The 25,086-nt window shown below is 38.4% G+C and overlaps 1 protein-coding gene across 5 annotated transcripts in view; it reads left to right on the forward strand.

The window, feature by feature from the left end:
* SMARCC1 (SWI/SNF related BAF chromatin remodeling complex subunit C1) overlaps window positions 1–25,086 on the forward strand; it is a 190,171-nt gene that overhangs the window by 121,118 nt on the left and 43,967 nt on the right. For 4 of the 5 annotated variants that reach the window (XR_014232624.1, XM_082347327.1, XM_082347329.1 and 1 more), the window contains exons 22-24: window positions 16,673–16,728; window positions 18,422–18,536; window positions 19,220–19,374. Coding sequence is in view for 4 of the 5 variants with exons in the window: in XM_082347327.1 (XP_082203453.1) it covers window positions 16,673–16,728; window positions 18,422–18,536; window positions 19,220–19,374 (326 nt within the window). In the remaining variant the exon portion in view is untranslated. The remainder of the gene's footprint in view (window positions 1–16,672; window positions 16,729–18,421; window positions 18,537–19,219; window positions 19,375–25,086) is intronic. The other variant, XM_082347328.1, reaches the window with a different exon arrangement.

A 25,086-nucleotide genomic window follows, 5' to 3' on the forward strand; every position in this document is an offset into this window, starting at 1 on the left:
AATTTTGGTAGATGATACCATAAAGGATTAGTGGTTAAGAAACAGGTTGCAAAGTTGGCCATTTCTAGTTTAGTGGGATTTAAAAGAGGACTAAAAAAAAAAAAAATCTAGCAACCTTAGTCCTGTGGGGCTAGATTTTCCTGATTCATTAGTGAATGTATGATTTGTAAAGCTTGGATCAGACTGCTGCAGGAAGCACTGGAGACTACAAAGGGTGATTCTTTGAATGGCATGAACAGTAAACTTCATTTGCAGTACCTGGAGGTGGCCTATCAGGTAATCTTTCTGAAGTGCAGTGTATACTCACTAGTTGCAGCAATAGAATTTGGGTCCTTTTACCATTTAATAAGGGTTAAGGAAAATACCAGGCTAATATGAATATTTCTAAATGAGTTGTAGACAGAATTCTATAACTAATGCTGGCCTATTACAGTTAAAGTGCGTTATATTGGGCTGTGACTAATAGAATAAATTAGGAAACAACAAATGGTGCTCCCTGTAGAACTGGCTCAGCAAAGTTGTAGTGGGGAGTCAGTAGTGTATCTCCTATCTTTCTGAACCACGTTACAAGTTGAGTTCAAAGAAAGGAAGTATCAAATTTACATTTAAACTTACACTTTAATAACAAAATAGTGCCTTATTACATAGCACACAGATTTGAGATAGAATGATGTAGGTTTCCTTATCAAGGTAATATTGTGCCTAGGTGGTAGACTAATCATACTTTTTATTGTGATACTTAATTTACAGTTACACTAGTAACTTTTATGTATTAATGATGGTAAAATGATAATATGGGAAAAAATAAATAAGTTTCCTTATGAAATACAAGACTGGATTTCTCTCATTAGCCTATCTAACTTTTTATTGTGGATTTGGGGGGAAGTATTTGGTGAAATAAAAGTTAAGATAGGTGAACACTAGGTCTGAAACACCTTGTTTTTCATTTATTAGGAGACTTCTCATGGGAATTATTTAGGGAAGTAAGTTATCAAAAGGAGTTTTTTTTTTTTTTAATTGTTTTCCAATGCTGGTGCTGCCTTTTTTTTTTTAATTTTTGGCTGCATTGGGTCTTCATTGCTGTGCGTGGGCTTTCTCTAGTTGCGGCAAGCAGGGGCTACTCTTCGTTGTGGTGCGTGGGCTTCTCATTGCGGTGGTTTCTCTTGTTGTGGAGCACGGGCTCTGGGTGCGCGGGCTTCAGTAGTTGCAACGTGTGGGCTCAGTAGTTGTGGCTTGCAGGCTCTAGAGCACAGGCTCCGTAGTTAATGGTGCTCGGCTTAGTTGCTCCATGGCATGTGGGATCTTCCTGGACCAGGACTCGAACCCATGTCCCCTTCATTGGCAGGCGGATGCTTAACCACTGCACCACCAGGGAAGTCCCAGGAGTTTCTTTAGTTCAGCGTCTTTTAACACTGTAATCATTGATGAGTATCTACTGATTTCTCTAAGTTTGTATGGGTTTTTGTTTGACCAGAGACCATTCTAGGAATAGAAAAAATAATACTGATATTTGAGACCTTTTTTATTTAACCTAAAAATATTATGAGATTTTATTTGCTTTCAGTTATAGGGGAAGGTGAGAGAAGTTAAGACCAAAGAAATGAAGAGAAGTTTTAAACATTTCTTAGAAGTCATCAGAAACCAACATTTCTTTCTCAGTACCCATGTTTGTCACACATTATATAGGGGTTTTCTGTGTCGTCATTTACGGTTCTTTTCAGGACAACCCTTTGGAGAAAGTGGCATTGTTATTAAGTAGAAGCAAGGAAACTAAGGTGTTGGCAGGTTACCTTGGCATGCTTGTTAAGAATGGGGTAAAATTTGAACCTAAATGTCTCTGACCCCAAAGCTCAACCTCTCTTCCCTGTTAGTATGCTGCCAGAAGTAAAATATGTAGGTATGTTTGTGTATTTTTCATTCATTGAACAAGGATCATTAAAGGTCTAATAGCTCCATTGTATGTATTACGTTATATACTATGGCAAATGCAATAGGAAAAGACCGGCCCTCCTGAAAACCTAGGCTCTGCATAAAGAGACAGGCAAGAGTGACAGTGGATGTTTCATCTATACAAGATTAAGTGCTGAGAAACTCACAGCAAAATTCAGTGTATGAGCCCATACCACATAACCATTCTTAGATGGGATATCAGTTTTTTTTGTTTGTTTGTTTTAAATTATTAGCACCTTTAATTATTATTTATTTATTTATATTTTTGGCTGTGTTGGGTCTTCGTTTCTGTGCAAGGGCTTCCTCTAGTTGCGCAAGCGGGGACCACTCTTCATTGTGGTGCATGGGCCTCTCACTATCGTGGCCTCTCGTTGCGGAGCACAGGCTCCAGACGCGCAGGCTCAGCAGTTGTGGCTCACTGGCCCAGTTGCTCCGCGGCATGTGGGATCGTCCCAGACCAGGGCTCGAACCCATGTCCCCTGCATTAGCAGGCAGATTCTCAACCACTGTGCCACCAGGGAAGGCCTGGGATATCAGTTTTAAGCTAAACTTTTTTTCCCCTTTTAACTCAGAGATAAATAAGACTGTAAATATGTTGTGTTACCATGGCGTCTCATTGTGTTCTAGGTGCTAGGGTACTGGTAAACAAAGCCAACCAAAATTCCTGCCCTTGTGGACTTTATATTTTATAGGTGGAAGATGGACAGGCGTCTAATATGTAAAGCTTAGAATGTATACATTAAATGTAAATATGTAGAAAGAGTGTGTTGGCTGGTAAGTGGCATGGTGAAAATAGAGCAGGGACCTGTCAATAAGGGTGAAGTGTGGGGAATTGCAGTTTTAAATGGTCAGGGAATGAATGTCTCACCAAGAAAGTGACATTTGAGCAAAGATGTGAGTGGAAGGCAAGGAAGGGGGAACCGTGTAGACATCTAAGGTCAAAGGGTTCCAAGCATTGGGAGCAGCCAGTGTACAGGCCGCTGGACAGGAGCTGCCTGGCATAGTTGAGGAATAGCAAGGAGAATCATGGGCAGGTAGCTGAATTGCAGGGTAGAGGAGGTCAAAGGAGATTATGAGGGGCCTTGTGGGCCATTGTAACATTTTAATGTTTACTCTGAGGTGGAGCCAAATGAGGGGTTTGAGCGGAAGAGTGTCAGGGTCTGACCTATGTTTTTAAGTTTTATTCTACTAGGTTGAGAATAGACCCCATCTAGGAATTGTTAAATTGATTTGTTTTTCAAATAATGTACGTAATATGTTTGAATATTAAAGATTTTTTTTTACTTTATCACTAAGCCTTTTATTAAAGAGCTTCATTAATTTTTTTTTTTTAATTTGACCTGGAGACTAAACAAAATAGCCTTTCTGATAACCTGTTTACTTGTAGCCAAACATACTGAAATGTTGATAGGATAGCACAGTGAAATCTCGTATGCCTACCAGTTAGGTTCAATTTTGCCATTTTTATCTATCTAGGAATCTAATAAATAATTTTTATTTTATTATTATTTTGGTGAATTATTTCAAAGTAAGTTGTAGACATCATGATTCTTTGTACCCCCTAAATAATTCAGCATGTGTCTCCTAAGAATAAGAACATTTTCCTAAATAAATATCATAACGGAATGACTCTCAGCCCCTTTTAGGTCATCAGCCCTTCTCCCTAGAGAGTTGGAATGTATATGTATATTTAAGAACCTGTCAAGAGTCTGTCAGATACTTACTATTGTACCCTCCATTTGTATTTCCTAGCCTCAAGTATTGGTTTTATTTTATTTATTTATTTATTTTTGCTACTGAGTAGATTTACCATCTGTATCTTAATTCTGGTTTAGAGGAATTTGAAAGATTAAGTTCATTGATGCTTTTTCCTTATAATTGACTATGCTTTTAGGGAAATTGAATCACAAGTAGAACGTTCAGAGAAGATTCTTCTGTATCAGTGAGTGGATTAACACCTTATGGAATACAGGACTCCAAGGAGTGTATATTGAATAATGTGTCACAGCTCTGTGCAGAAGAACCCAACTCATTACTCCTAGTTTTCGAGAAGGTTAAGAACTAGTCTGGAGTCCATCAGGAGATTAAGAAGAGCATCCTGATAATAATAATGTTGAAAAGGTCACTTTCTAGGAACATAAAGCCCAGAAGTGACTGTTACAATTCTTGCCTCAGATACTATTCACAGCATATAAATAGCCTCATTCTTCTCATCCTGAGGATTCCCATAACATCTTTAAAGTCAGGCAGTTCTAAAACACCAATGTGTGAAAACATGCTAGGCTAGCGAACCTCAGGAAAAAGTAGATCAGTATTTGATCTTTGACTACGTCATGTGGAATGGGCTTCTCTCTTCTGTTTGTCACTGTTTTATTTGAAGGGCTCTTTCAGATCTATTTCAAGAGGCATTGAAATAGAAATTCAAACTTCTGAGCAGCTCACAATAGGACATTTAACCTCTAAGGACTAGCTAGGATTTAAGTGACTTGCCTAATGAATCATATTTATTAGATGGTAGGATAAGAATTTTTAGGAAGAAATTGGCTTCCCTTATGTAATACAATTGTCTGCCTTTGGTGACTTTTTTTTTTTTTTTTTTTTTTTGGTCAAATCAGGTATAACTATATCAGTTACTTGATGTAGCTCTCTTGCTGTGGGGCAGTTATGTAAGACACACGAAATACCCTCTAATAATTGGGGCTATTTTTTGTGATGAGTTATATATACATGGAAAAATAATTCAGTGTTGGAGGATTGGAGATAGAATGAAGTATATAGTATTAATTGTTCAAGGAGGACTGTAGATAGGAAGTGCTGTAAGAATGAACACAATGGGACGTGTAATTTTAGGCTAGAGAAGACTTCACAAAGAAAGTAGGATTTGAGCTGAATGTTGAAAAAAGAAGTTTACAATGTCACTGAACCTGATTGGAGCAAGTACAGTATTCAATTCTGTAGAACAATGTGAACAAAGGCACAGAGATGGAAATGGAAGGTTGTTCAAATGGCAGGAAGTAAACCAGGTTGGCCACAATACAAAGTTCAAATAAGGATGTAGAAAGAGAGCAGCTTACAGAGGTAGGTTGGAGCTAGGTTATAGAGAGTTTGATACAAGGCTCGCGAGCCTGGTTAGACTGTATATTGCCAGCTTTATGGAACGTTTGAACTTTAATACAGGGAATGACGTGATTAGTCTCCCAGAAGTGTTGAATGAGTTCCTACCATTCTCTCCTTCCCTGGGAAGACAAAAATTATTGGACTCACATTTCTAAAATGTTTTGGTCTCAGGACTTCTTTGCCTTTTTAAAATATCAAGGAACCCAAAATGCTTCTTCAGTTTATGTGTATTATATCTGTTGACATTTACTATATTAAAAATTGATAGTGGGAGGGCTTCCCAGGTGGCACAGTGGTTAAGAATCCGCCTGCCAGTGCAGGGGACATGGGTTCCATCCCTGGCCCGGGAAGATCCCACACGCCGCGGAGGAGCCAAGCCCGTGAGCCACAACTACTGAGGCTGCGCTCTAGAGCCTGTGAGCCACAGCTACTGAAGCCTGCGCGCCTAGAACCCGTGCTCAGCAACAGGAGAAGCCACCGCAGTGAGAAGCATGCGCACTGCAACAAAGAGTAGCCCCCGCTCACTGCAACTAGGGAAAGCCCGCGTGCACAGCAACGGAGACTTAACACAGCCAAAAATTTTAAAAAAACAAATAAATAAATTTATTTTTTTTAAAAAGTTTAAAAATTGGTACTGGGAAACTTTTAAAAAATAATACATAGGTGCACATTTCTATAGCTGACTTCATCATGCAGCCTCTGGAAAGCCATACGCCACACTTGTGTGAGATGAGAGTGAAAAGGCAAGTAACATCTTTGTGTTGCTATGAAAATAGTTTTGACCTTGGGAACCCCCAAGGTACCTAGACCACACTTTGTGAATCACTGAATTAAATAATCACCCTGTCCTTGAAGAATATTTATGGTGGGGGAGGGGATATCATTATAAAAAGGAAATACAGCTATAGGTAGAGGCACATGTGGAGGAAACACGATTATTTATGCTTGGGTCAGTTAGGGAAGGCTGCACCAAGGACATGACCTTTTAAACAATAATGAAGAAGGAAGAAGGAATGAACATAGGTGGCATATTCTGAAAATAGTACAAAGAAGTCTGTGGGGAGCAGGTACTGTGGCCAAGGGCAGCTTTGTAGGTGTGGGGCTGATTTTGAAGGGCTTTTACCTTGTAGACTTTGAGAAGATGCCAGAGAGTAGAAGTAACGTGGTTTTGTCTGTTTTAGGAAGTAACTGCTGGCAGTTTACAGATGATGTGTAGGAAATGGAGAGTATTCTCACCAAATAATCATAATTCTTTCTAAAGAGCATCATTACTTATTCATAACATACTTTATTAAAGGCAGGTATTTTGCAAGCATTTAATTCTCTCCTCAAAGCTAACTTTTCCAGTTCCCTCAACTCTTTAGGGAATGGTTTCTCTCTCTCCTCATTTTGGTTTTGCTAACCATATTATTACTAGACTGAAAACCACCCTGCACTGCAGAAGCTAGGAGAAAGGGGTGGTGACTGGAAACGAAATAGTCTGGTGGATGAGACCATTTTCTATTTGTAGTCTCTGAAGACATTGTTATCATGGATGCTAGATAATTTGCTTCTCACCCTCAGTTGAGGTTCATTCAAAAGCTTAGGAGGTATAGTGGTTATCTATTGCTGCATAACAAATTACCACAAAATTAGTGGCTTAAAACAAGATATATTTATTATCTCATAGTTTCTGTGAGTCAGAAGTCTATGCACAGCCTAACTTGTCCTCTGCATAGGATCTCAAAAGGCTACCATCAAGGTGGCTGGACTACGTTCTCATCTGTTGAAGAATCCACCCCCAAGGTCACTCCTGTTCTCAGAATTCATTTACTTCCAGTTGTAGAATGGAAAGCCTCAATTTCTTGCTAGCTGGAAGCTTCCCTCAGCTCCTAGGGCCACCCAGGGTTCTTTGCCATTTAGGCTTCCCCAGCATGGCAGCTTACTTCATCAAGCCAGCAAGGAGGGTCTCCAGAGCAAGTAACAGCACAGGGTCTTATATAAACTAACATCCTGTCACCTTTGCTGTATTCTGTTGTGGCTAGAAACAAATCACAGATGCTACTCACACTCAAGGGGTTCATACAAGGACGTGAAAACCTTGAGGCAGGTGTTGCATGAGGCCACCCTCGCGTCTCACCACCAGTGTCCCTCCATTTCCAACATTAAAGTTGAGACCTTCAGAGTCCGACAGTGTCTCTGAAGATAGTGTCTTCAGACAGTGTCTCAAAGATACAGTGTCCAAAGTATCTTTGTTCATAAGCAGGACTATCATATTAGCATGAATTTTCTATCACAGAGGTTAACAACCTTTTTCTATAAAGGGCCAAATGGTAAAAACTTTAGGCTTTTGCAGACCAGATGGTCTCTGTCGCAACTACTCAATTCTGCCTTTGTGGTGCAAAAGCATCCATAGACAATACTTAAATAAATGAGCTCGGCTGTGTTCTGATAAAATTTTATTTACAAAAGCTGCCCTCGTTTGCTTACCCCTTGTCGATCAGATTGGTCAAGTATCGCTGACCCATTAGTAACATTTTAAGAGAATGGGACATGGGCAGGTCATTTTATAAAACCAACTGGTCCTTTGCAGAAAAGATCACATGGGGAGGGTAAGTCAGATAATAAGCTAGATTGGGAAGGATCTTTGGCAGTCCAGGGAAGAATGAGAGCCCTTTGTTGTCCCTGAAGCAGTGCCAAAGGCCACGGAAAGGGCTCATGTTAATAGAGAGATAGGGCCTGGGTCCAGCCAACTGAACTTTCTGATAATATTAATAATTGTCATTGAGCACTCACTATGAGCCAGACAGTTATTGCATTTTACATGAAATAATTAACTTAATCCTTAGCACTACCCTTGTGAAGGAAATAATAATTATTCTCCTTTTGTACCTAAGCAAACTGAAGCCGCTGTCAACTAAGGAGCTTGCCCAGGGTCACTTGAGCTGGTAAATTGTGGGGACAGGATTCGTACTTAGTCTGTATCCAGAACTCATCCTATTTTTCTAGAGCAGGGGTTAGCAAATTTTGGTTCTTGGGCCAAATCCAAGTTGCCACCTATTTTTATTTAGCCCACAATATATGAGAATGGATTTTACATTTTTAAATGTTTGGATAAAACCAAAAGAATAGTATTTTGTGATATGCAAAAATTATATGACGTTTAGATTTCAGTGTCCATGAAGTCTTATTGGAACACAGCCACACCCATTCATTTCCAAGCGGCTTTTGTGGCTGATCTTGTGCTACTATGGCAGAGTTGAGTAGATGCAACTAGGACTGTGGGGCCTGCAAAGCTGAAAAGAGTTACTATCTCACCCTTTACAGAAAATGTTTACCAACCCGTTCTACAGCATAAAGAGCTAATTGTAAACTGTGATGTTGGTATTTTCCCCTGGCTGACAAGGCATTAATTACCTGGTCAGAGGATTTTTTTTTTTACTTTCTCTTTCTTTTTGTCTTTGGCATGTCGCTCACTAGTTTATGTTATGTGTTTCTAAGTTGGGGATTTCATTTTATTCATTCTAGTATCTTCTTTCATTAACTCTGCAGACATGGGTCAGGCCATATATTTGTAGGGAAAGATTCTCAACCTTCTAATTTATTGACACCAACAAGGTGACATTAAGGGAGGGGAATTCCCTGGTGGCACAGTGGTTAAGACTCCACGCTCCCATTGCAGGGGTCCCAGGTTCGATCCGTGGTCAGGGAACTAGATCCCGTATGCCACAATTAAGGAGCCCACCTGCCGCAACTAAGACCCAGTGCAACCATATAAATAAAATAAATAATAAATAAAATAAATATTAAAAAAGTATGACATTAAGGGATATGTGAGTGGCTGCAACCTCTTCAGCGTTTACAGTTCTAATCAGAATTCAGACCAAAGACAAGCGTGCATGCGCGCACCCTCTCTCCTTCCCTCCCTCTCTTTCTCTCTGTCTCTCTCTCCCCAAGAATATGTCTAATAGCAGCTTTAAAAAAATGTTGATAGAAGACACTTTACATACTCTTGCACGTAGCATTTTGAGAAATACACAACTCATAATTAAACTCTTAATAGACATCTCCTTAAAAGTCTGAGATTTTCCCCCTTACAGAGGGTCTGTCTCTAACTGCACCATCATTATATGAATGGATATTAATATTATGTAACTCTTCATCTTGGAATCATAGCTAATTAAAGAGTTGATATCAAATTTGGCTTGCCTTACAATAGAGAGAGAGTGTTATCTTTTTAGAATGCAGAGCTATAGGTTGTGGTTAGTTATTTCAAATGTAGATTATTTTTATAAAAAAAAATACTGCATTTCTCCCACATAATACTTATTCAGTGTGTAATTGTTGACTCAGCAAAGGTGGCCTGATGCACATTCAGTTAAGAGTAACTTGTGAGGGGAGATCAGCTCAGTGCTTTGTGACCACTTAGAAGGGTGGGATAAGGAGGGAGGGAGGGATACGCCAGAGGGAGGAGATATGGGGATATATGTATATGTATAGCTGATTCACTTTGTTATAAAGCAGAAACTAACACACCATTGTAAAGCAATAATACTCCAATAAAGATGTTAAAAATAAATAAATAAAACACCTGTATGATTCTCAAAAAAAAAGAGTAACTTGTGAGGTTTGGGGGCTTAAAAAAACTCCATCTGCATTTGGTTTTTTTGTTCAAGTCATTTTATTGTTATATTTTAATGTGTCTTAATGCATGTTACATATTTCATCTGAACTAATTAGAACATTACCAGTGATTTCTCTCTGTTTCCCTCTTACCTCATCTTTTCACCTTCCCACTCCCAGCCTTAAGAATCCTGAATTTTTTAATATTGTTCAGCTACGTTTTAAACAAATTTTTTTTAATATTTATTTATTTTATTTATTTATTTTTTGGCTGTGTTGGGTCTTTGTTGCTGCACGCGGGCTTTCTCTAGTTGCGGCGAGCAGGGGCTACTCTTCGTTGCGGTGCGTGGGCTTCTCATTGCGGTGGCTTCTCTTGTTGCGGAGCATGGGCTCTAGGCGCACGAGCTCAGTAGTTGTGGCACATGGACTCAGTAGTTGTGGCACGCGGGCTCAGTAGTTGTGGCTCGCGGGCTCAGTAGTTGTGGCACGCAGGCTCAGTAGTTGTGGCACGCAGGCTCAGTAGTTGTGGCTTGCGGGCTTTAGAGCGCAGGCGAAGTAGCTGTGGTGCACGGGCTTAGTTGCTCCGCCGCATGTGGGATCTTCCCAGACCAGGGCTCGAACCCGTGTCCCCTGCATTGGCAGGTGGATTCTTAACCACTGGGCCACCAGGGAAGCCCATAAGCAATTTTTAATCACAAAGATGTACTTAATATATGTTGGTTATAATTTTGTTTGTTTTTAAGCTTTAGAAAACATGGTAGATTTATACTTCTAAGACTTTTATTTTTAACTCAGTATTATATTTTCAATATTTATTCATGAAGTTGCATTATCCATGTAACCATAGTTAATTTATTTCCACTGCTGTAAGATATTCTGGTATGTGATTATAACTCATTTTAATTATCCCTTCTCTTATTGTTGAACAGACAGTTTGGGTTGTTTCCTGTTTTTCTATTTCAAACATGCATGTACATACAGTCTTGTACATGCCTCACAGTGTACACATATAGGGTTTTGCTTAGATGCAGTGCTCCTTGCAGTGTGGTTGGTGGACCAGTTGCCACACTGAGTTAAGAAGTATGCATCACTAAGCTCTCTTTAATTCAGTTGTCATTTTTTCATAAAGTAGATTTCTTAATAAAGGAAAGGAGAAAAGAGCATTGAACATTCTGGAACATTGAACCTTGAACATGAGCAACACTGTTTTAGGAAACTCCAAGTTTTTTCCCAAAGTTGACCAGTAACACTTGATCCAACACCTTCCTAGTGTTAGACTCTGCTGATGTAGCAGGTGTAAAATGATGTTCTTTTATGGTTTTAAATTACATTTCTCTTATAACTAATTTGAGTATCTTAAATTTACTGGTCATATGTCATTCTGTAAAATAACTGTTCTTGTCTTTTACTTACTTTTCTATAGTATTTATGTTTTTCTTTATAAATCTGATGTACTAATCTTCTAGTTGCTGTGCTACATGTGTTTTCTCTTATTTTGTTACTTGTTCTTTTTGTCATCTCAATGAAAAGAAGTCCTTGATATTAATAGAGTTTTGTCTTCTGTTTTATGGTTGGCACTTTTTGTGTTGTGATTAGGAGATGATTCAAGTTTTTTTTTTTTATGTGTCTTTATCTAGAATTGATTTTTGTTAGCATATCGAAACGCAGTTGATTTTGCATGTTAATTTTATAGCTAACTGCCTTGCAACGCTGTCATTATTTCTAATAACTTTTCTGCGATTCTTCTAGGTACATAGTTTTATTCTCTGCAAATCATAAGTATTTTCTTGTTTCCTTTCCAGCCCTCTTTAATTTCTTTTTCTTTACTGACTACCTAGACCAAGATTTCTATGGCAGTATCAAAGGAAAGTAGTAATACTGGTATCCATGTCTTGCTCTTGATTTTAAATGGAATACTATAGGCATCTCTCCATGAAGAATGACATTTATTGTAGGATTATCAGTAACAATCTTTGGGGAGCACAGGAACTTTCCTTTTAGCCCTTGTCATGAAAGCTAGCTTGTCACGAAAGATACTCAGTTTTATTACTTTTTATGTGTGTGAGCAAATAAGTTGATAGACATATTAATGTTATATCACTCTTCTGTTACTGTCATATTATTTTGTCATAATATATTGCCTTTTTTATATACTGCTGTTTTCTGTCTTTAGATATTTTGTTTAGGAGTTTTTCATTTGTGATTATGAATGAGATTTAGTCTAGTGTCCTCTAATATTCCTTATCTGTTGTCCATATCTGATTTGTGAATCAAGGTTATACTGGCCTCATAGAATGAGTTAGAAGGTATTCCCTTTTCTGTGTTCTCCGGAAAAGTTTATGAAGATTATAATCATCTTTTCCCTAAAAGTTTGGTAGAGGGCTTCCCTGGTGGCACAGTGGTTAAGAACCTGCCTGCCAACGCAGGGAACACGAGTTTGAGCCCTGGTCCAGGAAGATCCCACATGCCGCCGAGTAACTAAGCCCGTGAGCCACAACTGCTGAGCCTGTGCTCTAGAGCCCGTGAGCCACAACTGCTGAAGCCTGCACGCCTAGAGCCTGTGCTCTGCAACAAGAGAAGCCACCGCAGTGAGAAGCTTGAGCACCTCAGCGAAGAGTAGCCCCTGCTCGCTGCAACTAGAGAAAGCCTGCGCGCAGCAACGAAGACCCAATGCAGCCAAAAATAAAAAAATAAAATAAATTTATTTTTTAAAAAAAAAGTAGAATTCCCCAGTAAAAACATCTGAACCTGTGGTGTTTTTGTTTTTTTTAAACTATTTCAGTTTTTCTGTTAGTATACTTCTTTTTCTTCCCAAATCTGTTTAGTAAATAAATTTTCTAATAATTTGTTCATTTAATCTAATTTTCCTATTTTATTTGGCCTGAAGTTTTTCAGAACAGTTTGTCACTTCCACTTTTTTATTAAAGTGTAGTTGATTTACAATATTAGTTTCAGATGTACAACATAGTGATTCAATATTTTTATAGCTTATACTACATTTATAGTTATTATAAAATATTGGCTATATTCCCTGTACTATAAAATATGTCCTTGTTGCTTATTTATTTTATACCTAATAGTTTGTACCTCTTAATCCCCTACCCCTGTCTTGCCGCTCTCCCCTTCACTCTCCTCACTGGTAACCACTAATTTATTCTCTATATCTGTGAGTCTTTCTGTTTTGTTATGTTAGTTTGTTTTATTTTTTATATTCCTCATATAAGTGATAACATAGAGTAGTTGTCTTTCTCTGTCTGATTTATTTCACTAAGCATGGTACCCTCCAAGTCCACCCATGTTGTTGCACATGGCAAAATTCCATTGTTTTTTATGGCTGAGTAATATTCCTGTGTGTGTGTGTGTGTGTGTGTGTGTGTGTGTGTGTGTGTGTGTGTGTGTGTGTGTGTGTGTGTTCCACATCTTCTTTATCCATTCATCCTTTGGTGTGTACTTAGGTTGTATCCATATCTTGGCCACTGTTAAGTAACTGCTGCTACAAACATTGGGTTGCTTGTATCTTTTTGAATTAGTGTCTTCATTTCTTTGAATATATATCCAGGAGTGGAATTGCTAGATCATATGGAAGTTTTATTTTTAGTTTTTTGAGGAACCCCCATACTGTTTTTCCATAATGGCTGCACTGATTTACATTCCCACCAACTGTGTACTATGGTTCCCTTTTCTCCACATCCTTGCCAGCATGTGTTATTTGTGGTCTTTTTGTTGAGAGCCATTTTGAAAGGTGTGAGGTGATACCTCATAGGGTTTTGATTTGCATTTCTCTGATGATTAACAACTTTGAGCATCTTTTCGTGTGCCTATTGGCCATCTGTATGTCTTCTTTGGAAAATGTTTATTCAGGTTTTCTGCCCGTTTTCTAATTGGATTTTTTTTTATATTGAGTGAGCTGTTTATATATTTTGGATATTAACCCTTTATCAGTCATATTATTTGCAAATATTTTCGCCTCTTCAGTAGGTTGTTGTCAACTTCCTTTTTTTTTTTTTTTTTTTTTAAGAGTATCTACCATTTATTATTTACTATGTGCCGGTCACTGTCCTAAGTATTTTTCACACATTACTGAATGTAATCAACTTCCTTTTTGACCTTTGCTTTTTTATCAATAGTTACGGCCTTTCTTCCATTCCTAATATTATTAATTTGTGCCTTTCATCTATTTTCTTGATCTGTCACGGAAGAGATATATGATTCTGTTATATATTTAAACTCTATTTTTAAAATTTCTTTGATTTTTTTTTCCACTCTTGTAATTTTTTTCTCCCTACCTCCTATATTCTGTTTTTCTTTTCTATTTTCTTAAAAAGGATATACAGCTTGTAGACTTTGAACCTTTATTTCTTTTCTAAGGTAAAAATAAGAAGGCTTATTTCACATTTACATTTCCTCCTAAGTGCTATTTTTACTGATTCTCAAAATTATATTTCCAAGCACAGAGAAATTTATATTTTAAACTTATAATTTCATTGCACTGTGGTGAGAGAACTTAGTCTGTATACCATTGACTTTTTGAAATTTGTGAAAAGTAGCTTTATGGCTTAATATGTGATAAGTTTTTTTTTTTTTTAGAATGGATTAAACTTTTTATTGATTTGTGTGTGTGTGTGTGTGCTATAAGATGTGATCAGTATTTTTTTTTTAATGTTCCATGTAAGCTTGAAATTAATATGTATATATTCTCTAATTGTTAGGTGTAGAATTCTACATGTATATGTTAGAACCATCCACTGTATGTCTTAATTGAGACAAGTCTGTTTAAATTCCCTACTATGATGTACATTTTCATTTTCTCTTTGCCATTCAGTCAGTTTTTGCTTTATATAGTTTGACACTCTTATTAGGTTCCTAAAAGTATAAAAAATTAACAATTTTTTGGTGAATTAAACCTTTTTCATCATTATGTTTTACCATCTACTTCTAATAATACTCTATTCTTAATGTCTATATTGACTTACAGTACCACAGAAAGGCTACTGCCATTCCTTGGATTTGGTTTTGCCTGGCATATCTTTTTCCATGTTTCCATATTCCCCATTGTCCCGTTCTATATATGGATAGTTTCTTTAGATATGTTTTACAGTTTTGTAATTCTCTCTTCACCTGATTTAATCTGTTTACCCTGACTTCATTTCTAGGAAATATTTTTATCTTTTGGGTTTTGTTTTTTTTTAATTTCTGATAATCGCTAATACTCTCACGTTGATTGGAGATCTTTGTGATTCTCTACATATTGCATCCGTGGCTACACTAGATTGAGGGTCTGACAGATCTCATATTGGCAATCCTCAGGTTCTGAATCTGTTTGATTAATGTTTCTATTCAGTCTTAGTGGCTTTCTTTCTTGATGTTTGCTCTTTGTTGAGCTTATTACTCTGATGTCTTTCTGGCTAAAATTGGAATTGGAAAAACCATCTGCAGAGGATGCTTCTGCTGCTTTTTCAGGTAGCCAGGGGTTGCCACTGGCTTGAGATCACATTGGCCATCCTTGTGGCTGGCTCTCTGTGCACGAATCCTAGGCTTCCTTTCCTGCCCTGCAGTTGGCTAGTCCATGGGCTCAACTTCCTGATGGTGAGGTATTAGAAGCAAATATGTCTAGGCAACCTTTCCCTTTCAGATTCCCAAATAATCAGAACCTGGTCCCACTACTTCCACGCTCTGGTCCCACTTCTGGTTCTGTACGCCTTGGGCATTTTGGGGAAGGTGGTGATCTTTAAAAGCTCTTCTACCTGATATGAGATTCATGATGTCTTAAAATATATGTCCTTTGGAGCTCCTATTCAGCCGTAATTCTGGAAGCAAGAAGATCTCATTATATTCTTAAGAATTGGAAAAATAGAGATTTTCCTATTTAGTAACTTTAACACTGTTAGTTTTAAACATCTTTGTTTAATATGTTTAAATATTCTCATTGAGTATAAATGCTATTAGCCTTATAATTTATGAGGACAATATAAAAATTTAAGCTATAGGATATTTGAATGTTTTTATTTAAAACCACAACAAACCCTCATTATGTTTGAAACATTTGTTTATGTATAAAGTTCTAAAACCAGAAATATTTATCTGATTGTATCATGTTTTTGTTTTTAAGTCTTTGTTAACTTTTTATCTACAGGATGTAGTTAAGGCCTCCTTAGCACAACATTCAGGTCTCTTCATTATGCAGCCCCTATCAGCATTATCTCCCTCTTTTTGATCTCTCTTCTCTTTTCTAGTTGTCACCACAACTTAAATTTCCCCTACGCCCTTGAGTCTTTTTGCCTCCTTTCCTTGAAATGTCCTTCTCTACACAAGTACTACCACTGCCCCCGCCCCCCACCCGCCAGCCATGTCTGCCTCGAAAATTCTCATGCAATTATTATCCTTCCCTGACTGAGATAGCCATACCCTCTGTGCTTCCCACAGCGTCTCATCTGTACACAAACACAGTGGGCTTGTTGGCTTATGTCCTCCCCAGCCAGAGTGTGATGCTCTTGAGGTTCAGTGAATCGCTAGCTCTGCACTGTTTCTCTAGTATCTGACTGACTCAAAATATATACTTGTTAAGTATCTTTAAAAATAAATTATTTTTATTTTTGCCTTTTTTTACTTAAAAGGTGTTTTTCAACTTTAATTTTTATGCATACAGAAAAATGAAAACCCTCAGTGGGCAGTTCAGTGCGTTTTCACAAATTAAACACAGTCATGTAAGCAGCCCCAAGATCAAGAAACAGATCATTACCAGCACCCCAAGCCACTCTTGAACCCACCCCTTTCCTGGCTAACCACTGTCCTGATTTCTAACACCACGGATTACTTTCATCTGTTTTTGAACTTTAAATTAGTAGAATCATAAAGTATGTGTTATTTTATGTCAGCCTTATGGTTGTGAGATTTGTCCGTATTACTGTGTGTAGTTGTATTTCAGATACTTTCACAGCTTTATAATAGCTTTTACTTTTCCCCCACATTGTACTACTACTTGTTTTTATTCCTTTGCTTATAGAAGGAGCTGAAGAGGAAAAAATGGAAACAGATACTGATGGTCAGCAGCCTGAAAAGGTAAAAAATCAGTCTGTCTGAATTCTCCCACAGCAGGCAAGCCAGAGAGCACTACCTTTCACAGCATAACAGTTTGGGTTTATTTTGATCTTTTGGGTCCCTCTCAGAGGACTATAAGTGATTCTGTCAGCCATTTGGACTTTGCTGGTTTAAGGTATAGTTCTCTTAAGGCATAATACAGGATATTTTTCATTTATTTATTTATTTAGCAAAGATTTATCTACTCCCTAACTTCTGCTTCGGTACCCCTTTCAGGCACAGTTGGGAATATGAATACAAAAGTTATGGTCCTTAAGAATATTGAATTGTAGGGTTTGGGTTCTGTCCTTGTGCCAGAAGAGAATTGTAGAATATTAAGGAATTTTCTAGGAGAATTAACTGTCAGCAGAAAAATATTTGGAAAACTTAATGAGAAGGTGACATTTGAAGTAGGTTTTAAAGAGCAAGTAAAATTACAAAGATTGAAATGGAGGATGGGGAATCGAATATTCCAACCAGCAGTGGAGGGGGAGACACTAAATGCAGTGTGCAGAGGGCATCCAAGTGCCTAGTATGTTTGTGTCCTGATCCCTGTCACGTAGAGGCTGTAAACGTGAGGGGAGCCAAGAAGAATAGGACTGTACAAGATCGGGCCTCTTCAAGATCGGGATACATGATAATCAGTCAGTCACTGTTTGAGTGACTATATACAAGCAGGGATTTAAGATTTTGATTATATTCGGTGCTTTAAAATTGTATATAGATAAGGAGAGGAAGGGGAAAATAGTAAAATTAATTACAGTTTTTACAATGTTCTAAATACTGTGCTTTGTAATTTACATTTATGAATTTATTGAGTTCTTAAAACAGGTTCATCAAGTCAATAATGGTCTCTTCATTTTATAGACGATGTTATACAATTTGTCGAAGGTCACAGGGATTTCAAAATCAGCAAATGATACCAAATCCTGACCACAGAGGAATTGAAGTTTTCAGTCCCCAGAACATGAATGATTGCTCTAGTGTGGCTCTTCCTGAAAACCATTGCAAATGGCTGTATTGAAGAGCTTTGTCAACTTTTAATTTTGGCAGCATTTCATCTTGCTTCTTGGTTGATACTGTGCATTTTATTTATTTATTTTTTAATTGAAGTGTAGTTGATTTACAATGCTGTGTTAATTACTGCTGTACAGCAAAATGATTCACTTATACATGTATATATATACATTCTTTTTTTATATTCTTTTCCATTATGGTTTATTATAGGATACTGAATATAGTTCTCTGTGCTATACAGTAGGACCTTGTTGTTTAAACAATACTGTGCATTTTAAATGCTCTTAGTCCTTCTAGCCAACTAACCATTTATTTATTTGTTTGTTTGTTTAGTTATTTAGTATTTAACCAGTAAATAATGAAAGTGAGTCCCACTGACATTCCTTTGGACACTGTATCCCTAGCCTTATAGCAGAGAGGGTGGGAACTTTGTGCTTCGGAGACTTAAAGTCTCGTGAGCACTCAGGAGTTGAGGGTAGTGAAAGGTATTTCTCTGAATTTATTAATTTCTTTTCCAGTTTTTCTCTCCAAGACCTTTCTGAACCTAGTCCATTTGTTCCCCAAAATAGTGGAACCTTTTGTTATTCTAAGATAATATCATTTGTAAAAGGACAATTTTTTTCTCATTCTCTATCCTCTTCTTTTGTAACCCTTTCAGGCAGAAAACAAAGGGGAGAATGAAATGGATGAAGGTGATAAAGCTCAAGATGGAGAAAATGAAAAAAATAGTGAGAAAGAACAGGATAGTGAAGTTAGTGAAGATACCAAATCAGGTAATTTCAGGAAACTCTTTGGACTTTATTATATAAAACAGTAAAAGCACTGGAGAAATGTAGGCAGTTAAATTGTGTAGAAATATTCCCTCATTTATTATGTGTTTCTTAACATAACAGTAAATATGCATTTGAGTTTTATTTTGCACTTAGGTACCAGTGCTGATGCTAGTGGCTACATTGTTTTCAGTGATATGTAGACAAACAAGTTGTTCAGCTGTGCCTGAAGTCACCACACAGACCTGCCATTTTATTTCCAGTCCGTTGCTGGCGTGTCCCATCCTGCCTGACTCGAAAGACTTGCAGAAGTACTCTGTTCTCAGCTTCTGATTTTCTCCAGACCCTCGGGTTTCCCAGAGCATTTCATTGACTGATGAACAAACATATTGGTCTTAGGGCTTAGTAGTTCCCCTGAATTTTCCTTTATATTCAAGGGAACTACACAGAGAGCTTAGAGAAATAAAGAGAAGACAAAGTGTACTATTTAGAACATCCATCTCAAATAGAAGCAGACTTACATGCATGGAATGGTTCAGTAGAAATCTTAAGAAGCAAAAGGCACTGAGATCTCTTTGTAGCATCAGTCTTAGTTCATCATGTGGCAGAGGTGAGAAGTAAGATGGCCTATTGAGACTGGGCACACTGGTAATAAAGCTTTCTGGTTTGGTTTTTTTTCCCCCCAGAAGAAAAGGAGACTGAAGAGAACAAGGAACTCACTGATACTTGTAAAGAAAGAGAAAGTGATATTGGGAAGAAGAAAGTAGAACATGAAATTTCTGAAGGAAATGTAGCCACAGCCGCAGCAGCTGCTCTTGCCTCAGCTGCAACCAAAGCCAAGGTTTGCCCTTGACAGCTCTTTTCCTAGTGCTCTCTTAAGCCGTGAATGGCTGTATTGTTTTGAGGTTCTTGGGAACATTTAGTATAAAGAGCCTTGCACCCCATAGAAGATGACTATTTGCTTGAGTGACATTTCTCGGTTAGGAATTCTACAGGCAGGAGAATGGTGGAAATAGCAGACCTGATCCTAAAAGGTGGCTGCCTTCAATTTATTCATTGTGTCCTTCAGTTTTGTGAAAACTGCAGTGATTGAAGGCAGAATTTAAAGTCCCTCTAATGTGCCTGCAGAACGTGTCTTGGACTATAGTTCCAATAATTTCTACCAGATTGAAGTATTTGTAATTTTTAAGACAAAAATCTGTTTCCCTGTATAAATACTTCACCCTCCTCTTACAGACTGAAAGAGAGGGAACCTAAATAGCTCTTTTTCTTCTTGAATTTGCCAGCTTTCCTGGGGGTGGTTTTCTCTATTTATAACATAGTATTGGCTTCCCAACATATTTAAGAAGAAAAGAGAATGTCATTTTCCCTGCTTTGTTTTAATTTAGCACTTCAAAGCATTCCAGGCATGAATATGTCAAGTTTAAAAAAATCTATTTACCCCTTTTCTATTTTACCCTCAAAAGTAGTTTCCTGTCATTATAGGTCACCACATTTCAAGCAGTGGTTACTAGAACATAGCTAATCGTTTTATCTTGAGCTGTTCTTGATCCATTGGTAAAGATGTTTTTCATGGTCTTTAATTCCCCCAGACTGTTTAGCTGCTGTGAACTACTTCTCCAGGAGTTTAATCTGTGTAGCATGATTTATAACAGATCCATAGATGACCCAGTTCAAACCATAAGACTACTGTTTTGAGAGCCTACCCGTCTGACGTAGGTGCAGACGGTGTGGGGGAGGGGTGTTTACAGGTCACAGTCTTGCTGAGTCAGTTCAGACAGATACCCCAGCTGAATGTTACTTCACAGTAGATCGAGGTTCTGCATATTCGTACTAGCCAGTCTCTTCCAAAGATGCCTCCTGATCTTCATGGTTCTTAAGTACAATTTTAGGTCTTCTCTGTCCTCTACCACCCCCAACCTCTAGGAATTTGTGAGGTGTACTCTTGTTTAAATGAATACCGATGTAGACACCAGTTTGACTATTGTTTCACATTTGTTTGGTTTTGTTCTTCCTTCGTTGGAAGCATTTTTTTTTACTCTCTGTCTTCTGCCAGGTTGGACTCCTGGCTATCTCATTGTCTCTAAGCTATCCCAAGTTCTTACTGTTCATACTGTCATCAAGGATCTCAGAGACCTTAAGGATTGTCTTGGGCATGTTTTCTCATTTTATAAATGAGGAGCTGGAAGCCAGGAGGGCTTTCCTCCTGTATGCCTTTTATCAGGGCATAGCACAACCATCCACCCAGTCTTCACTCAGTCATTTTTGACTCCTCTCATTCTTTCATTTTCCATAGCTGTTCAGCCACCAGATCCTTCCTGGTGCTCTAGTTCATCCGATAATGCCCAGGCCCCCCCCGCCCCACACCCATCATATATTGCCTATTTCCTTCATCCCATTCTCTGTCCATCAGCCAGAGTAATCTTTTTTGTTTTTCAATTGTTCATTGAAGTATAACTTATATACAAATAAGTAGATATATATGTCTACAACTAGTGAATGTTTTCACAGGCTGAACCCACCTATAGACTCACAAACAGCACCCATATCAAGCAACATAACCTTACCAGCTCACCAGAAGCTTCCTCACGTCCCTTCCAGTTACTGTGATTCCCTTCAGGAGTAGATGCTAGCCTGTCTCCTAACACCATGACTTAATATGAAAGGAATCATATGTAGAAGAATCTTTAAACAAACAAATATCAGCATGATACTTTCTTAAATAACCTCCCTGTCTCTCTCAGGCTCGAACTCCTTAGGGAATTTGGGAGTCTTTTCATGATCGGGACCCTTCTCACTTCTCAAGTGTCATTTCTTGCCTGTCTGTCCTGAACTGTTTCTTGCAATTCTACCAGACAAACTGCCCCCCTCTCCCATCTCCAGCTGGGCTTTTTTGGATACCCGCCCCTCTCACAGAGCGTGCCTCTCTCACTGTTCCTTCCCATTATTTCTCCTCTCTGTATTACTATGTGTGCTTCACGGTAAGTTGCCAAAGAAGGAACTAAAATGGTAGATTACCATAAAAAGTTTTACGAATGCTTCATGATGTTTTCATAGCTGTTAATATGTGCAGCTTTGGGCACAAAAGTTTGTATACTGTGTACCACTGACCACTTTGCCACAGCTGTTTGACTCCTTCACTGCAGAGAAACTGCTTTTATGGATCAGTTGCCCTGGCCCTTGGGTAGTCCATACAAGGTTTAGAAGAGTGTCCAAAGAACATTTTCTTTCCAGGTCACTGAATTTCTACTCCCTCATCATCACTCACTCTTATTTCTAATAACTGGGAACTTGGGTCTTCGTTCTCAGAACACCTGTGTCTTCCACTGATTTGTGAAACTGTTCACATGCTCATGCTACATGACTTGGCACACATGAATTGTTCAGCGCCACTTATAGCTGGATCTGATACATTTCACAGCACACATAATCATTTTTGTGCTACATGGTAATTAAGGGGTAAGGAATTCACTTAAATTACTGTAATTAGTACAACTTATCTAGCCTATCCACGTTATCTCTTATTCTCTTTTTGTTCTTCTGAGTTTATAAACAGCTTTGTTATTAAGAGTTTTCCTTGATACATTTTAATTGTTTGTCACTCTCTGACATGGAGTGGTAATTAGAGGTTCTAGATCTAGCTCCAAAACATATAGGATGGGCATGCTTTCTGGCTTTCCCCACCCTTGCCATATGAGGAGCTCTTGGGTATCACCTCCACTTTTTCATTCCAGCTACTGACGAGCTGTCGACTAACCCACCTGAATAGTGGTATGTGGGTGTGAAAAGGAGCACTGTTGGCTGGGTGCTCTCCATCCCTTCCATCTAGGTTTAGCTGGAAGTAAGAATACAGAACTACTGCTGGAATAAACTTAGAAACTCCAGAAATTAGAATAGGTCCTCTTTTATCAGCAGCAGTAGGATTCAATTCTTTCACGGTAGCAGAAATCACATTTTTTTAAGGCCACACAGACATTTCCTTCAGATTTTTTCTACTACCACCCCATGTCCACATACTTTAAAAACGAGATTTGTCTTTATGGTAACTGGGTGTTAGTTCTGGAGCAACAGGAAGATTTTTTTCTTACCTCTCAGAAATACCTCATAACTTGCTCCCTTATGCCTAAACTTCTTTCTTGAGATAGGAAAATTTTCATTGTACATTTTAGTCACAACGGTTTTCCAGATAAACATTGATTGAATTGATTTGCATTATAAGTATTGATCATTGATGCCATCTCTCTTTACTTGATGGTACTGCGGAGAGGAGACAGAAGGAAAAATTGACCTATTTGATCATTTTGCCTGCAGTTAGCCCTGTTCACTTCCATCCTTACATGACTAAATAGAAACTACTTCTGTTCTACCAGCTAGAAGCCGTGATTTTTTATGTAAAGTTCACATAGCTGTCCCGATCGAGTTACTTTTTACCGTTAATTGTTTTTTAGGTTGTTTCTCCCACATTCCATATGTCATCTGTGTCACACTCCCAGACCATCTTATTCTTCTTAGGTTCTATAAAGCCATTATGTGAAGAGTTGGGGCTCTCTCTATAGCCCTGTTTTTGGAAGGCCTTGGTCATCACTTTTGCCACATCTGTCAAGAATCCATAGCGTGAGCATTAGCAGTATTCCTGCTCCAGTTATCCATTGCTATGTAACTACCACGAAACTTAGTGGCTTAAAATCATAATCATTTTATGCTTTCGCATGATTTTTATGAGTGAGAAATTCTGGCAGACTCAGCTAGAAAAATTCTGCTCTGTGTGGCGTTGGCTAGTTTACTGTGTATTCATCTCATGCCTGGGCTATTATGGAGAGCCTGAGATGGCTTCACTCACACCCCTGATGCCTAGGCTGGGGTGGCTGTACCACCTGGAGGCTGGCTGGCATCACTGTCTACACACAGCCTCTCTAAGAACTTATCCTGGGCTTCTTCATACTAGGGTGGTATCAAAGCGTTGGACTTTTTTATGTGGCATCTTGAAACTTTAAGAGAAAAGTGTCCCGGATGATAAGAAGGGAAACCTGCCAATGTCTTGTGGCTTGGGCCCATACCTGGCACTGTGTAACTTCTACCCAGCTCTACCAGTCAGACATTCTGTCCAGATTCAGGGTGATGAGGGGATATAGAGGCCAACATAGAAAACAAGTTTACAACAAACATTTCAGGTCACTGGTATCAACCAGGCAGACAACAAAAGGAGAATCAGTTGTTGTTGAGAAGTGGTAGAGCTTCAGCTCAGAAATTGCAGAAAAAGTCAGGTGTTCCAACATACATGTAATGAGAGTCCCAGAAGGAAACAAAAAAGATGCAGGGAAATTAAAAAAAAAAAAAAGAAAAGAAATTGTGGCTGATTGAAAACTTGCCAAATTTGATGGAATGCATTAACTTATAGATCCAAGAAGCTCAATGAAAAAATATAGGACACCTGCTGTTAAAGATACTTAGAGGCCCTCCTGTCTAGCAGAGGCATACCCTTACGATTCTTAGAAACCCTGCTATGCACTCCCTTCAAAAGGTCTAACAGCCAGGCACACCTGGAGCTATTTACTCTGAGTTCATATTTTACTGTAGTGCTCTGGATTTGATCTTTGTCCTAAAGCCATTTCTAAGTTTCAAATTCTTGCTGGGAGTAACCAGTGATGAGAAACAGTTTTATTTTCAAACCGTGCTCTGTTTTGTCTAAATTGTACCTGAAAACTGAATTCTTCCTTCTTTGGTTCCTCTCTTTTCTTATATAAAATACAAAAAGAATGTTTACATTTTGCCTGGAAATCACTCCAGCCAGATCCACAAATTTATTAATTACCCTATTTTCCACATCACTAGTGTGACAATGTTTCCAAACTTTGTGCTTCCATATAGCAAAGATCTACTTCTGTTCAATCTACAGTAATATTTCCCTCTCTTTTAAGCTCTCACCAGTGGTTTTCTTGAGAATGCACTCACCACATGATCCCACAGCCAAAGTCACACTTTAGGTTTCTGTTCAAATAGCGCCCTATTTCCAGGTACCACATTTTTTTTCCAATAGCAAAACTTAGTGGTTTAAAAAACAAACCATTTTATTATATCTCATGATTTTGTGAAATTTGAGCACCGAACAGCTGGGTGATTCTGCTCCATGCTTTATCTGTTGAGTCATTTAGTGGTATTCACCTTACAGGTAGGTTCATCTGGAAGGGTCCAAGGTAACTTCCTTAAGTCCTAGTCCTTGGCAGGGGTAGCTGGGTCCAGTTTCTTCTCCATGTAGTCTCCAGATCTCTTCCTGTGGTCGCTTCAGCACAATGATCATATACTTCTCATATGGCAGCTTGGGACTCCCAGAAAGAACATTGCAAGAGACAAGACATGGGAGTTCCCAAGCTGGGACCCAGAAAATATCACCACTGTTTTCTGTAGGGCAAGGCAGTTAGAGAGGAGGGGTCGTAGACCCTCTCTCTCCAGTGGAAGAAAGGCCAGTGAGTTTATGGCCGTCTTTAACCTACCACAAGTCCCTTCTAAGAATTCCCCAGGAAAGTAGCCAGTAAAATATCAATTGTTAATTGTT

The sequence above is a fragment of the Balaenoptera borealis genome (genome assembly GCF_965194805.1).
Source record: "Balaenoptera borealis genome assembly, chromosome: 12".
NCBI classification, from domain to species: Eukaryota; Metazoa; Chordata; class Mammalia; order Artiodactyla; family Balaenopteridae; genus Balaenoptera; species Balaenoptera borealis.